Source organism: Kwoniella europaea, chromosome 1, assembly GCF_036810445.1.
Source record: "Kwoniella europaea PYCC6329 chromosome 1, complete sequence".
Classification (NCBI taxonomy): Eukaryota; Fungi; Basidiomycota; class Tremellomycetes; order Tremellales; family Cryptococcaceae; genus Kwoniella; species Kwoniella europaea.
The window spans coordinates 14692795-14707719 of record NC_089487.1 but is presented as its reverse complement, the minus strand read 5'-3'; the positions used below and the strand labels follow the sequence as shown (position 1 = coordinate 14707719).

Below are 14925 nucleotides of genomic sequence, written 5' to 3'. Positions count from 1 at the left end.
ATAACCTTCAAAACACAATTAATTAATCTTATAATCTCTCTTCCCTCTTCGTATATTTCATGTTATAGATTTGACTTTGGTCTTCTTTTTCAGTCCCCTTTATATCTCAAGGCGATAGTATATAGTTGAAAACGAACGTATATGGGAATGCATATAGTATCGTATGACGGTTCTTACTCCTCACACCGCAAAAGTGTGAATTGGACTTGTACATTCACAATCTCACTAAAGTGCCACATCGGATGGGTGACCCGGTTGTATGGTTGTTGCCCCATGGGAGAGGTAAGGGTCAGATGACTGAATTAAGCGAAAAAAATCTTTGCTTGGCAAAAACAGTTGAAGCTGGTGTAGATGTAGATGCATGTATGTGTTCAAGATTCATAGGAATGGAACAACCATAGACACTGATCAACCATATATATACTACAAGTAACTTGGCAATTATGACAACAGCAACCACAAACACACCGGCACCTCCACCAAACACGGTGTTAGAAAGAAGGCCTAGCGAATCACCTACCGTGGGCTCATCGACATTTTCCACATTTAAAGAAAAGATGAGTAGGGCATTAAGTCCGAATAGGGATGCACATGCTGGTTTGGCAGGAGGGGGAGTAGGGAGGAGACAAAGTTTTGGTACAGGTTAGTCCTCTTTGTTGTCCCTTGAGGATTGCATTGCATGTGGTAGCTATAACTCGCTCTGTCCTTATCGTGGAGATATTATTGGTTGGAGAGTTTGAAGCCATGGCGTATGGGATTAGGCATTTTCATTAATTTTATTTTACGATCTACGGGTTGACCCGATTGGGAGATCTAACGATCTAACGATCTTAGGATCTAAGGAGAGATCACATTTATCGTCTCGTTTGTTGAGAGACTCGAATCCTTATCTCTCTAACAAGAGTGGGAAGATCAAGGGACCAACCAAAAGACGAGTTGGAGATTCATCCATGCCATGTGGCAAAGGGTTTGGATGATAAGAATTATGAGATTCTCGTCTCTTTCTCTTTGCGGATTTGGGTATGAGGCAAGGCAAAGTACGACGATATGAATATGCTTAGGTGGATGTATGTGGTTGTGGATGCTCTTGGCAATTTCTATGGGCTGCATACGACGGATCAGATAGGGACTTACTATTGGATGGTTTCCATGAACATGAATCTCCTGAGTGTTTACGTATAACGTCATTGTCGTTCCCATCCAATCTATTCCCATTCTCATCTTTCATCCTCGTTTCCACTTCCACTTTAACCGGTCCTTTCTCTATTTCATCATTTGATCATTTGATTGCCACTCTAATCAACCATACATTGGCTGTCATCGATATCTGAGTTCATCAGTCAAGACTGATAGCTAATACATATCATCAATTCACACAGCAGCAACCATGTCAATGGCTGACGAGAGACCCGGAAGGGCAATTGTGAGTCGATCCGATCCATCACACCTCCACACCTCATGACTTTGTGTCGTCTGGAAGCTGATATTACTCATGATACGACGCAGTACTCGACCGGAAGAGGAGGAGCGGGCAATCTTATGAAATCACCTACTCGAGGTCAAGATCTGGATGCTCAACCTGGTGCAGAGAGGGGAAGGGAATTATCGCCTCATCCGATTGATGAGAAAGTCAGTTGTCTTCATGTTCACCTGACCTCATAGCGATACACCACTTCCCTTGACTTCGTCATGCGTCTAAGGTCTACTTCGAAATGACATTATCCATGACTGTCGAACGGAATAGCTAATATCCCCTTTTCGCTGTAGATCACCCACTCCGGACGAGGTGGAGCAGGTAACATCCACCGATCAACATCTCGCTCTCGAACGAGAGAACAAGAGAAGAAAGATGTCGAAGAAGCATTATTACAGGAGAAACTCGTAGCCGAGAGAAGAGGTAGACAGGCCTTCGAAGGTGGTTTCTCAACTGGTAGAGGTGGAGCTGGTAACATCGAAAGATCAAAATCTAGATCTAGATCGGCCATTCGAGGTGGAAGTGCTAGCGTAGCTGGTAAAGATGATTCTACGAGTTTGGCACCTACCGTCAGCCACAAGACTGCAGTGCATGGTACTGGTAGAGGAGGATTTGGAAATATCCAAGAAGAAAGAGATAGAGGAGATGCCAATTCGTTGGATTTGGAGAAAGAAGAAGCTAGAAAGAAGTATGAACAGGATGTTATTGCTAGACATCAAGCTGAGGAAGCTAATCAACCGTGAGTTCAGAATCTGTTCAAACTCCAGTCTAGGCCGGCAGTCAGATTGTACTCCCGACTTGTTCTCTTGAGGTCTTCGAATTAAGACTAATTATATGTTTGTTTGGTGTCCCGCAGATACACCAGCGGTAAAGGTGGAGCAGGAAACCTCCATGCTCACGATGCCAATCACCCTGATCTGGCGAATCTGTCTTTGGAAGAAAGAGAGGCTCACGCGAGACTACATGCTCAAGATGGAAAGCACTATGTCAATACCGGTAGGGGGTGAGTCTTTGTTTTTGTTTTTGTAAAAGGCGGCTTTATCTGTCTTTCTACAATCTTCGCCCTATTTATCCTCATTTACCTGTTTAAATCACTCGCTAATCTCCATCTTGCATTTTTGCACGTTGATAGCGGCGCAGGCAATATGATCCCACCTCACAAGGAACATTCACCCGCACCGGACGGTGATAGAGGAAGAGGCAGAAGTGCCGATGGAAATAAGCATGGTGTCTTGGGTAACGTACTGAGAAGTATTAGTAGGGCAACAGGTAGAGAGAAAAGTGCAGATGGTAGGAGGAAGGATTAGGGTGTAAAATCTTAGAGATCTTTTCTTTCATTCTTTTGCTTTTCAGCCTTGCGGGGGTTCTATTTAGATGAGTCAGTTGATTTTGGTCAATCTAATCCAGTTGATGCGAGAAGACAGATGGGGTTTTCCTCATTTCCAACTTGTGGTTCCCAAGGTATATATAAATTTATTTAGTACAGTAAGATTTAATTATTTCGTAGGTGATCTATCGATTATATGTAATTTGTGAATCAAACACAAGTCCAGTTCATGGCTTTCGCTATGGGGTTTCTTCCAGATGAACAAGTGTCGTATCAGAGATCTGAGATGGTCGTCAAATCCATGTACACGCTGAATATATATGCCCAAAATATGATGACTGAATGAATGAAAAAATCATTTTGATCTTGAGTAAACAAACAAAAGACAAGTTAAACGAACATGGTATCGCACAAGAATAAGACATGAAGAGGTATATTGAACATGAAATGAAATGAAATACAAAAGAATGAGAGAATGAAAGATGAACTGATAAACCGATAAGGATAAAGATAAAGAGAAAAACATGAATTTATTGAACTGACTAACTGACATCCACTAATCTCAGAGGCTCCCTTGTCACACGCCCTTGATGGGTTGACTACAATATAACACACTTCTGTTTCTTTTTCCTTCCCCCACCTCCCACCCCACTATCCTGTAATCCCCCACCTGGTCCCGTTCCTCCCCTCTTGTTAATCTTAATCTGTCTCACCAAACTCTTAAAGGCATTTTCGACATTCGAATTAGTCTTTGCTGAAGCTTCGTAGAAATCGCATCCCAAAGATCGAGCAAGATTCGAACCTTCATCTGTCGATACTTCTCTAGAATGATATTGATCTTTCTTATTTCCAACAATCACTATTGGTATCCTCTTTGATCCACCTCCACCACCCGACTGAGGGTAATGATACTGACCTTGGCCGGCGTGTGAACCATAAGGATGTGATTGGGGATAATGATGTGAATAAGGTGAAATGTGATTCTCATCTTTGACTCGTAAGACTCTTTCGACTATACGTTCGATTCGCTCGAATGTCGCTCGGGAGGTTATGGAGTATACTATCAGGAAACCTTCACCGTCACTAATTGTAAAAGAGGAAATGTCAGTAAAGTTCTGTTGCGGTTAAAGGCATGACGATGGAATGAGAGTGTCATAATTGATTTGGTATACACAGAAAAGTAAGAACGAAAAGAAAATTGAGGATTGAGAGATGGACTCACCGAATCCATTGATCCCTCAATGCAGTATATTCCTCTATTACACATCAATCACAATATTGAATCAGCTTGGTAAGGCCATATCACCAATATTGCTGCGAGCTCTATCGCTCACCTTGTCCAGCTGTATCTAAAACTTCTAATAAACAAGGCTGATCATCTACGACCCATTGTTTCCTATAACAATCTTCTATCGTTGGGTCATATGTCTATTTTTAATCCATTAATCAGCATTATACTGGGCTGCGCTAGTAAATTGACGATATATGGTATATGGTCTAACTCACTTCAACAAATGAAGACATGGTAAACTACCAATACCAATCAGCTCCTTCCGTCATATTTGAGGAGGAATTGAAACTCACCTGCACCGTCAAAGCTGTTTTACCTACACCACCGTCACCTAGGACGGTTATCTTAAATAGCATACGAGGTGCGGGACCCTACATAAAACGATCAGAAAGGAGAACATATATTCTATTTTTTTGTCTAAGGGTGTGAGACTGAACTTACCATTTTTAATGACGTCCTACACAATTACTGATCACGATGGCTAGTGATGATAACCAGATATTGCTAATCCTCCTGGATCTGTTCTCCTTTTCGGTTATTGTATTTTCGTTGTAGGATCGATATCGAATGATAAGTCAGGATTGGGGAGATGAATGTTCGGTTCTTTTGATGTATAAACGATATGATAGGTTATTATCTCTCGATGATGATCAATTCGAAATTCTTGTCAATCGATTTGACGATGATATGCTCTTTGATGATACTTGGCTGTTTTCGCGATGGGATACAATGTACACGCAGTAGGAGTACTCAGACAATCGAGGAAGATTTTATCGAGCGGGAAATGCAAGAGAGTCGCCGTATATGCAATGTTGGTCTTGAACCGTGGATGATCGTCGTGTCGTGGTGTTGTTGAAAACGACAAGATTGTATGTTCGTAACGCTACTAGTCGAACTTGAAAGTCACGTCCCTGGAGGGTATACGATGTATTGGAATCCCCAATGATGATTATGTTGATGCTAATGTTTCGGGAGGTCTAACGGATCAACCTACGAACACACGGTAGTTCTCTTTCGTTGACAGTCACAGTAATAGCTAGGGATTATGGGATCGATCGGTAACGGTGAATGATTGACAGATTGAATTTCTACGAGAGTAAGAAGATAGTGACGTGATTTTTATAACTGTTCAATCGTTTGATCCCGGATTCCAGCTAGAACCTGTACTCGTACTCTCCCGCTACTTGAAGATACTCTTCTCGTGTTTTCGTTTTGTACGTATAAACTTGAGGATGTCGGATTGACTTATGGCGATGGTGATAGATAGATTGAATGGGATGAGAAATGAGTTGTACTTTACCACGATTGTTGTAGTTGGCCTGTGCGACCTGACCATGGATATCAGTCCCAATAGTGCCTGAATCTACGATATTTTGCTTACTATTTCTTCACCTCTTTACTTGTATCACACGCCCTCACCTTATCTTGCTACAATCCGACCTTCCTCTCGCATGCGACGTATGAACCCTAGCAAGAGGGTGAGACGCACGAGGTTGGACTGCAAAAATGCAAGACAAGACGGACGAGCTGACTGACGACCGGGAGACAAAACGCTCGGACACCTCATTCGACTGAAGCCCAACACACTCACTGACCATGTCGCAAGATGATAACTTATCGGCTCAAGCCTTTCCTGGTTATCTCTAGACGAGAACAGAGGGCGGTAGATATCCAATGAGCCCGTTCACTCCAGTTATCGTACTCCACACTGATGTTTGTACCCCTCCAGAGCATGACCCCATATCGAGTTCTCAAAGACCATCGTAAAGCCTCTGTAAATCTAAATAGGGCGAACGGACCATCCACTTGCCGCCTAAACACTGACTTAGTACCATTCCTACTGGACTAAGTCTATCAGATCCGACTAAGGGATGGTGGGCCATAGGGGCGTAGTCACCATCTTGACTACGAGGAGGCATACTCCTGAGAGGACTATCAAGCTAATTTCTATACTTGATCCTCTTCAAGGGATCATATAAGATGAGATTCTTGTCATTGTATGACTGTAGAGAATGGTACATGGTGATATCGCTCAAGAACAGAACATATATATAGTCATATGTATATTATATTGATAGTGTAGTACAAACAATTCACGAGAGAACGTTCAGTCAGAAGTAGAAACAGGAAGAGGAGAGAAAGCGAGCAATCTAACAGGTACAAGCTGATGGAGTTGAATTATCTTCTTGTTCACCTGCAACTTTGACTCCCCTAGGTCCAGATTGAGAAGTTCGTTGAGGGGTAGGTGCGAGGGGTAACTTCTTGGCTACGAAGGTCAGACCAAGTGTCAATGACTTGTCTTTACTTGGTCCACCTCTATCGCCTAGCGGTCAAGCGCTATATACCTTGTTTTCCAACTACCGAGAAGGTAAAAGACAACTCACCAATCTCCATGAAAAGAACTTCCACTCCATCACCCGACTTGGCACTAGCCTCAGCGAACAACAGACCTTCCTCCTGAGCGAACCTTTCTCCCATTTCTCTCGGTGTTTTCCTTTGTGATTCCATATCCAGCTTATTCCCTACTAACATGATGACTATCGATGGATCTGCCTGTCGCTGGAGTTCTCGGACCCACGATTTGGCTTTTTCGAATGATGCCTGGTGGGTTTACATAAGAAATTTAGCACATATCCTCAAAAGGTAGGAAGTGGAGAGGATATTCAGCATACTTCTGGAGCCTAGTTGAGAGCAGGATTCGTATGTTAGCTTTGCTCGGACGAGTCAACATTAAGAGCTGACTCACCTGGGTTATATCATACACTATCACAGCGGCATTGGAATTTCTGAAATATATAGGGGCTAAGGATTTATATCCTATGATGGTTCTTGGACATCAGCGATGTCTTTTCGGCCGAATCTTCACTCATGATGTCGACGGCGAGATCAAGACCAACATACGTTCTTGTCCTGCCTAGTAGAGGAAATAGTATACAGTCAGCGATCATGTGAATTGCTTGATTGATATTCGAGGAAACGTACTGTATCCCAAATTTCAAACTTGATGGCAGTGTTTTCATCCAAAGATACAGTCTGAGTCAAAAATGCGGCTGTTGATTGCAAAGGAAATAAGGTCAGTAACAATTGAGAATTTCTCTCAAGTTGAGGTAACATATACTTACCACCTAAAGGATCAATTATCGAACAAAGGGTCGCAAGTCAAGCGACATCAGTCGACAGGTTTATGTGGTAGGACTACCGAAGATGATGATAGGGACATACCAATCGTTGATTCTCTATATCAACTCATATTAGCCTTTCTGCGCTCCATGTGTAGACAGCGAGCTCACCTGAAATCTGAAAATTCATTCCTAACCTATTTCATCAGACCTCAACCAGTCAGCCAGCCCTTTCTTGCTTTGTCTTTCGTTGCACAGACATATTTGATGATAGGACGATGATGATAGTGAGAGTCAACTAACAAATCTCAATACCAATGATGATTTTCCTACTGCCGATTCTCCTACAAGTATAAGATGAAATATCAGTGAATGGGATTTCTAACAGAATTGACAGATAGATGGGGGACATACCTAGAAGGACTAATTTGAATGAGGTCGTTCTTGACATTGTACCTTACTGCTTCTACGTTTGATCTTGATGTGTTGAGCAATTCCGTTGATATGTCGGGGTGGACGATGGCCGTTGACTTGTTCTTGAAATCTAAGAGCTAATTGCGGATAGTGATAGTCTATAGTTCTTCGATACTTGGATGATATGGCTGTATTTTACAGATAAAGAACAAGATGTATCGTTGAGACATCAATAACAACACATGGGTGTGGTGACGCCATCCTGATTGCTCGTGGTTGATTAGAATTTGCCACTCGTTACAAGACAGTTTGTAATGACCATTACGTTACATTTGTAATCCCAATGGACTGTTTGACGGACTGTAATACATGCACATTTTGTAGGGGTAATGTAATAGTGCAGTATACAGATCAATTGGTCTATGAATTGATATAGATTGTATTACTCTACGTCTCACTTCTAGCTCTCTCTATCTCTTCCCAGATATGATCCGCCGCGACGTCCCTCCCTTCTCTAGTGTAATTATCAGTGACCAACCTACCCAGCTCTCTCGCTCTCTCGCGCATTGTCTTTGCAGCTACATCCTCAGGTGTACGTCCAATAACTCGCAACAAGGCTTTTGTGAGTTCATGTTCCGAGCATCCAGAACTGTGAGATGAATCAGATAGTTCAGTGATGTTCTCAACCCGACGATTACATGTACGCTGCGAGAGAGACTTACCAAGCCTTTGGATTACCCCACGCACCGATACCAAGGTACCTTAACCTTGCGGTAAAATCATAACAGTCTGCCCAAGCAGGTAAGATCACTTGTGGTACACCGGCACTAACACCGACACCGATCTTTTAGCTTTTTTGCTTCTTCCCCCTTTCATATCAATCTATGTATGAATGTAGCAAAACTCACTATAATGCCTCATGATACGAATTACTCCCTCCATGACTGACAAAACAAACCACATTCCCACTCTGCAGTATACTGAACGGATCCGCTTCCAACCAATCAACAATCCTTAACCTATCTCCTTCTGCATCTCCAGCTATCTCAGGTAAATCGTATTCGCCCAACTTCTTAAGTTTCCATAGCACCTGAATATCTTTCCTGATGCCCAACAGTACTCGAAGGGATCTTAACATTTCGTTGGCATCTTTCTTTGAATATTTCAAGTTGGTTCCCAAACTGACCAGAACGGTAGGTCGAATATTACACCATTCATACAATTTTGGATCAACTTCCTGAAGTCGTTCGGATTTTTGGATAATTGGTCCACAACACTTAACCCAATCTGGTATGATCAGAGGTAATTCCGCTCCGACTGTTGACATGCAAATAACGGAGGTTTCTGAGATTGAATCTCGAACAAATAATGGTAATACACCTTTATATCCTGCTTGGTTTCTTGCTTTATTGAGTTTTTTGTGTTTCCTATCGATAAGGAATAACCATATTGCGAAAAACAAGGTAATAAAAGTATTGGCTGGAAGGAGATACCATGGTATTGGATATTTGTATGCTGTGCAAACCCTACCTCATCGAAAATACAACTCAACTCCTCAGTACACAATGAGGAAAGAGGAGAAAAACAGAATCACTCACGCAGGTATGGCGAAAACTCCCAAACCCTGTTCACTCAAAGCAGCTTCCTTAGCGGTATTGGGAGTTAACAAGATTGCCTTCTTGCCTGATTTCCGAATAGCATCTCTCGCTGAGCTCAACAATGGATCCACAAGGATATAATCTGGATTGACGTCTTGGATGATACGCTCGACGTCTCGGGCAGTCTCGACGTATTCCTCCGGCGTATCAGGTTGGACGATGCTGGTCGTCCGAATTGCTGAGAGGATGGAACCGTACAGACCCGAAGAGGTACGAGCGTATCCGAACATTTTGGCTGGATACAGTATGAGTATTGAGCTTCGCCCGATCCCATCCAATGAGATGATGATATGATATGAACTTACACTCGTCATTAGAGAATCGCCTCATTATACCATCCGTCAAGCTTATTCCCTTGATTCTATGAAAAGTGAATTCATCCTCACTCCCAGACTGATTTGCGATTCGTTTTTCGAGGTTGATATACGATGCGAGATGGATATCCACCCCATCACCATGTTTAGCTTTGAGAGATGAAATGACTGCGAAATTACAATTTGCTTGACCTGCTTCTGGCCTAAGAAGATGAATCGCATCAGCTCAACTGGAGGTCATCACCAACTTCTAAGGAGGAGCTCACGACGTGATGAACAACAAAGTCGGTTTCCTGCTTCGAGTCGTGGTCATTATGCTATCGTCGATATTCCACTCGAATAATTGACATTAACAAGATGCATGTATATCTCCAACATGATGAATACTCTGAAACGATGTTGTGAATGTGGACAATAGATGATCTATGCAAGTAGCACGTAGCAGATAGCAATCGAAATGACCGAGCTAGGGTTCCGCGAGTCCGAAGGGTCCCTCTGTTCTGTGCGTGCTCGGAGGCTATTGAGAGGTACTGTTGACTGTACATGCATTATCGTTATATAACCCACTCACTTAGGACCCCTCAACCACCTCGTGTCTGTGATAAAGTTGGAAACAAGCAAGTGATCATTCCGATATCATCACATCAGCTCGAAACATAGCTGACTTCCAGGCAATATTCCATCCTCTCACGTCGACTGCCCTCCTCTGGCTACTATCATTCATGCTATTGAACCGACAAACAGCATGAGATTCGCGTTAGAAGATAGCTCAGATGACGAGTCCATCTCTTCTTTGGATTATTCAATTTCATCGGATGATGAAGCTGACTTGACGCCTTCGTAAGTCTTACCGCATTGCATTCGACGATGGTCATATCTGCTGGATCATTTCATTCCTTGAAATCAGACACTGACTTACATTGCTTTTTACTCGCTGTTAGACGTAATCCACGCTCAACACTTGGTAGGAACATCTTATCAGCCTACGAGACATCCGAGGACGAGTTGAATTCCGAAGATGAAGTGAATCTTGGATTAGATGACGAATGGGACATAGTGAAGACCAAAGCGAGAGAAGGACCTAGCTGGAGGGAGAAGAGGGAAAAAGTGTATGTCCCTTTTGTAGCTCTTTGCGTGTATTGGTGGGAGTATTGCTGATATGCTGTTGTTAGAGTGAAGAAGGATATCAAAGGAAAGGGAGTAGCAAGGTCAAAGATCACATCAACACTGTCATACAAAGTCTTCACCCCCAAAAAGAATATCCCAATATCTAGCAAATCGGAAGATCTGACGGACGAGAGAGAAGATCAGTATGATCTCTGGCTCAAAACTGCCGATCAGGAAGCATGGGCAAGTCTCGCAAACTTCTTTCACAGCTTTCTAAGACAAGCTAACTTAGTTTGTGTGCTTAGAGAGACGGTCAGAAACAAGCTACCGAACGACGAGGTCAAATACGGAGCATCGCTTCCAACGCCCGAGCGAGACTGCAATCGCAAGAGCAAGATAGATTAGCTAAAGAGGCCGAAGAGCTGAGGATGATGATGGAGGGGATGACAATGAAGCTTCATAAGGAGGGAGAAGAGCTCGAGAGGCAGTTCAAAGAAAGAGAGAAGAAGTTATGGGATGTGAGTTGAGCTGTATTCTCAGTTACTATTTATACAAGTCGCAAATGAGGAATATTGACTGCGCTGTTTCCAATAGGATATCGATGCGGCTATCAAAGAAGTCGAAAGGCGGGAAGCGGATTTGGCGGCTGCGACCATGGCGGCTGTCCAACGTCAAAAGGCCGAAGAGGAAGCTCGTCGAGCACAAGCTGAGAAATTAGCTTTGGCTCATAAGGCGGAGGAAGATAGGAAGGCTAGAGAACAAGCTGAGAAGGAGAAACAAGCTCAAATCGCCAAGGAACAGGAAGAAAGGAGACAACTGGCTGAAAAGGAGCAAGAAGAGGTCCAAGCCAAAGTAGCTGCTGAGAAGGACAGAGCAGGAGGAGAATGGAGAACATGGGTTGAAAAACAGAGGTGGATGAAGATCAATGTGATTGAGCCTGTCAAAGGCGATAGATCCACTAAGACGTCTTTAAGAGCCGGGATGAGGTTGATGACGAGGGGATTGGGACAGGTGGTAAATACTCAGGAAAGCATTGTCAGAGTCGTAAGTCTGTCTTGGGCCCATCACGCAAGTGTATCGCAAGCTGATCATACCATGTCAGACAAACGATTTACATGCCATCCTAATCGAACAACTTCCTGCCCCTCCTTCACCTGCGTCACCTGTCATCCTCAATGAAGATATACCCAAAACCTACGCCTACCTATTATCTCACCTCTCGAAAGCCCTCATCAAGCAAGCTGAATCTGAGGTCAATGCCAAAGCCGATGCTGCCTTCCCCCTGGCTCGTATCGTCTTTGGTCTGATACTTCGTGGTCATGCTGCTCTGGGTGAAGTACTGTTTGCGAGATTCGTGAAGAAATGTCCTTGGGTCGTCCCGTACTACCCTTCCCGGCAGACTGTAAGTATAGTCCATCCACGATCTCTCATACACTCCGACTGACGAACTGATGTGTAATATTTTAGAATCAATCTCGCGAGGAATATGAGAAATCTACAGGGCGCGGTTCAGACGAATCTCTCGCAGAGTACATCTCTCGAATGGCAGGTATCTGTACCTTGTATTTCGCAATTCTACAAACACCCTTATCCTCTCTTATACCTACCACCTCGGTTCAACCGCCAACACCCACCCAACTAGAAACTTTGATCGTACCTCCTTTAAGGTTCCCATCGGCATGGACATGGCTCGCTTTGGCATTGAAAGATACGTTCCCCGTCCTCCCACCTATCGCTCATCTGATATCAACCTGGATAGAGATAGTAGCTCACGAAGCTGTGAATCGCTATGGAAAAGGTCAGATGGGCAAGATATGGGAGGCGATCGAAAGAGAGGGATTGGGCGAGGGGAAGATCAAGGGTGATAGTGAAGCTGCCAGGCAGAGGCTGAAGTTGGTCTTGGAGAAATGGAGAAGAGGTGAGGTGGAAGTCCCGAAAGGTCGAGTGTGGGAGTAGGAGGTTGCGCGTGCATAAGGAAGAATATAAAGGAGGAAACATGCTGCGTCATATCAACATCACCAGTACCATTTTATGGAATAAGCATTACTTTTTTTTGTTTGTAAGATAGGTAATCACCACCAATGTATAGTAGTAGCATGAAGACGGTATGATGCGTGTGGTTCCATAAATAGATGTTGCAGGTGTGCCTGGTTCATATACTCGGTAGAAATTACAACCACGAGTCAAAGCTAAGCTGAAAAAGGATTTTGTTTGTTGATGTTTTTCAATGTCTTCTCTTGTCCCGTCGCTCATCATGTGTATAAAACCCCTGGGATTGATCTCATCTCGCTCCTTCAGAGATCACAGTAGATGGATATAGAATAACACAGCACCGAACACCATTCGAGGACAGCTTTTGCCTCTACCATGGCTCAACCAACCACCAATTCTCCACCCGCACCCCTCCCATCCTCTCCATCCACTCATCAACATCAAAACCTTACATCCATCTTGTCCCATACCACGTCATTATCGCGGAACCGATCCACTCGTCAATCTCACGCTCGCTCAGCATCATCCATCTCGGAAGATCCAGAATTACCTAGACCCCCTCGACCTCGTTCGCCCCCTGCTCCAGAAGATAATGCCCCTCCACCCAAGGAGGAGGTGACGACTTTGAGGTTGACGGCGCATTATGCCGGGTTGGTATTGGCTAGTATATTGGGGTGCTTGATTAGACTTGGATTGAATGGCCTGGGAACGTGTGAGTTCAGCATCGATATCCTTTTCCTACTATGGGTGTACTATTACCCCTCATCAAGTTATATTTCAATGTTCAATCTGATGTCGGGTACTGATTAAAATGTGGTTGGAATTTTACAGACGATGGTGCGATCATCTACCCTCTGATATGGTCACAAGCTGTAGGAAGTGGGATCATGGGATTATCACTAGCAAGGAAGAACGAGATCATTTCGATGTGAGTAGAGTGAAGTGCGATAAGGCCACGCATGACCCATGTTCCGAATGAATCAGTTTATCAAATTGCTAACAGATCTTACATTATGGTACTTCTTCAGCTACCCACCCGTATATACTTTCCTGACTACAGGTATAGCAGGTTCAGTGACCACCTTTTCATCATGGATGTTAGAAGGTTATTTGGCTTTCAGCAATTTCGATAAATACGATAGAAAAGGACTACACGATGTGGGTTGACACCATTCACAAAACATCAGTCATTCAAAGCCACTGCTCTTTCCATTTGACAACACTATATATGACTTGACAGAATTGATTTTGCTAACGATCATGGGATTCTTTCTTTGTAGACTGTAGACGGAGTTGTATACTCCCTATCGACATTCGCCATTGCCATAGCATTTCTTCGATTCGGCGAACATTTCTCAGGTATCTTGCCTTCCTTAAGTCTCCTCAGAAGACCCAGTAAAGCCCCACTCCCAGATAGATTACCTGCACAAACCCAATCCCAAGCTCGAAGTTCCAACCTCGACTCGAACGAAGAAGATTCTTCGTCACCATCCCCATCGTCAGGTTCAAACGCTGATCCAGAGAAAACCTCTTCCCCTTCTTCTTCACCACTCAAGCCACTTTCCCAAACACCATTTCTAGATATACTATGGATTTCCACAGCGTTCTTCTCATACCTTATCATCCTCCTACTTTACTTCCTTGCCAAACCATCTTGGAGACATAATGTTACCTTTCCCTTACTCCTTTCTCCTCCAGGGACAATCATTCGATTTTACTTTTCAAGATTTAACACTCGACCGAAATTCATTGATAGATTCCCTCTTGGTACATTCATCGTCAACATCTCAGCAAGCATTATAATTTCTATATGTTTCGCTCTTCAACGATTACCCCTTTCTCAAACCCAGGGAGTCAAGTGCAATGCGTTGAATTCTATCCAACAAGGGTTTTGCGGATGTTTAAGTACCGTTTCCACCTTTGTGGTTGAAGCTCGAACCATTAAAAGTCCAATACACAAGTGGGTATATATAGGTGGGAGTGTGATCTTGGGTCATTTGATGGTTTTGGCAATTGTTGGTGGGATAGGATGGGATTATGGTTATGTGGATGTATGTAAGGGATGATTAGATCTTGTTCTCGTTAGTACAATATTCATGTATCCATTAGTCAGTATATCATTAGTTGTAAAGGTTTGGATGGCGTGCAATGCACAAGTACTGGACCGTACATTCGCAAAAGAAAAAAAAAGCTATGCTACAATGCTACAAATCGTATATATACAACCAT

General features: G+C 43.4%; 7 protein-coding genes across 7 annotated transcripts; 4 read left to right on the top strand and 3 right to left on the bottom strand.

Annotated features, from left to right (window-relative positions):
• Positions 1 to 443: 443 nt before the first annotated feature.
• V865_005616 (uncharacterized protein) lies at positions 444 to 977 on the top strand (the record flags this gene model as incomplete). The annotated part of the gene is made up of 2 exons (XM_066229385.1): positions 444 to 642; positions 835 to 977. The coding sequence occupies 2 exons, from the start codon at positions 444 to 446 to the stop codon at positions 975 to 977; spliced, it is 342 nt and encodes a 113-aa protein (XP_066085482.1).
• A 410-nt stretch (positions 978 to 1387) lies between these two features.
• V865_005615 (uncharacterized protein) lies at positions 1388 to 2781 on the top strand (the record flags this gene model as incomplete). Its single annotated transcript, XM_066229384.1, has 5 exons — positions 1388 to 1423; positions 1507 to 1629; positions 1768 to 2213; positions 2331 to 2477; positions 2607 to 2781. The coding sequence occupies 5 exons, from the start codon at positions 1388 to 1390 to the stop codon at positions 2779 to 2781; spliced, it is 927 nt and encodes a 308-aa protein (XP_066085481.1).
• Positions 2782 to 3400: 619 nt separating this feature from the next.
• V865_005614 (uncharacterized protein) lies at positions 3401 to 4448 on the bottom strand (the record flags this gene model as incomplete). The annotated part of the gene is made up of 5 exons (XM_066229383.1): positions 3401 to 3884; positions 4024 to 4057; positions 4136 to 4229; positions 4308 to 4331; positions 4386 to 4448. The coding sequence occupies 5 exons, from the start codon at positions 4446 to 4448 to the stop codon at positions 3401 to 3403; spliced, it is 699 nt and encodes a 232-aa protein (XP_066085480.1).
• A 1794-nt stretch (positions 4449 to 6242) lies between these two features.
• Positions 6243 to 7662, bottom strand: V865_005613 (uncharacterized protein; the record flags this gene model as incomplete). Its single annotated transcript, XM_066229382.1, has 9 exons — positions 6243 to 6358; positions 6477 to 6693; positions 6839 to 6909; positions 6994 to 7006; positions 7075 to 7142; positions 7315 to 7328; positions 7383 to 7408; positions 7515 to 7555; positions 7626 to 7662. 9 exons carry the CDS (start codon positions 7660 to 7662, stop codon positions 6243 to 6245), a joined length of 603 nt encoding a protein of 200 aa, XP_066085479.1.
• Positions 7663 to 8072: 410 nt separating this feature from the next.
• V865_005612 (uncharacterized protein) lies at positions 8073 to 9910 on the bottom strand (the record flags this gene model as incomplete). The annotated part of the gene is made up of 6 exons (XM_066229381.1): positions 8073 to 8274; positions 8348 to 8452; positions 8534 to 9151; positions 9224 to 9518; positions 9589 to 9800; positions 9864 to 9910. 6 exons carry the CDS (start codon positions 9908 to 9910, stop codon positions 8073 to 8075), a joined length of 1479 nt encoding a protein of 492 aa, XP_066085478.1.
• Positions 9911 to 10342: 432 nt separating this feature from the next.
• On the top strand, positions 10343 to 12660 carry V865_005611 (uncharacterized protein; the record flags this gene model as incomplete). Its single annotated transcript, XM_066229380.1, has 7 exons — positions 10343 to 10437; positions 10539 to 10706; positions 10770 to 10947; positions 11010 to 11222; positions 11299 to 11748; positions 11807 to 12106; positions 12172 to 12660. 7 exons carry the CDS (start codon positions 10343 to 10345, stop codon positions 12658 to 12660), a joined length of 1893 nt encoding a protein of 630 aa, XP_066085477.1.
• A 411-nt stretch (positions 12661 to 13071) lies between these two features.
• Positions 13072 to 14762, top strand: V865_005610 (uncharacterized protein; the record flags this gene model as incomplete). The annotated part of the gene is made up of 4 exons (XM_066229379.1): positions 13072 to 13408; positions 13528 to 13624; positions 13725 to 13854; positions 13977 to 14762. The coding sequence occupies 4 exons, from the start codon at positions 13072 to 13074 to the stop codon at positions 14760 to 14762; spliced, it is 1350 nt and encodes a 449-aa protein (XP_066085476.1).
• Between the last annotated feature and the right edge of the window lie 163 nt (positions 14763 to 14925).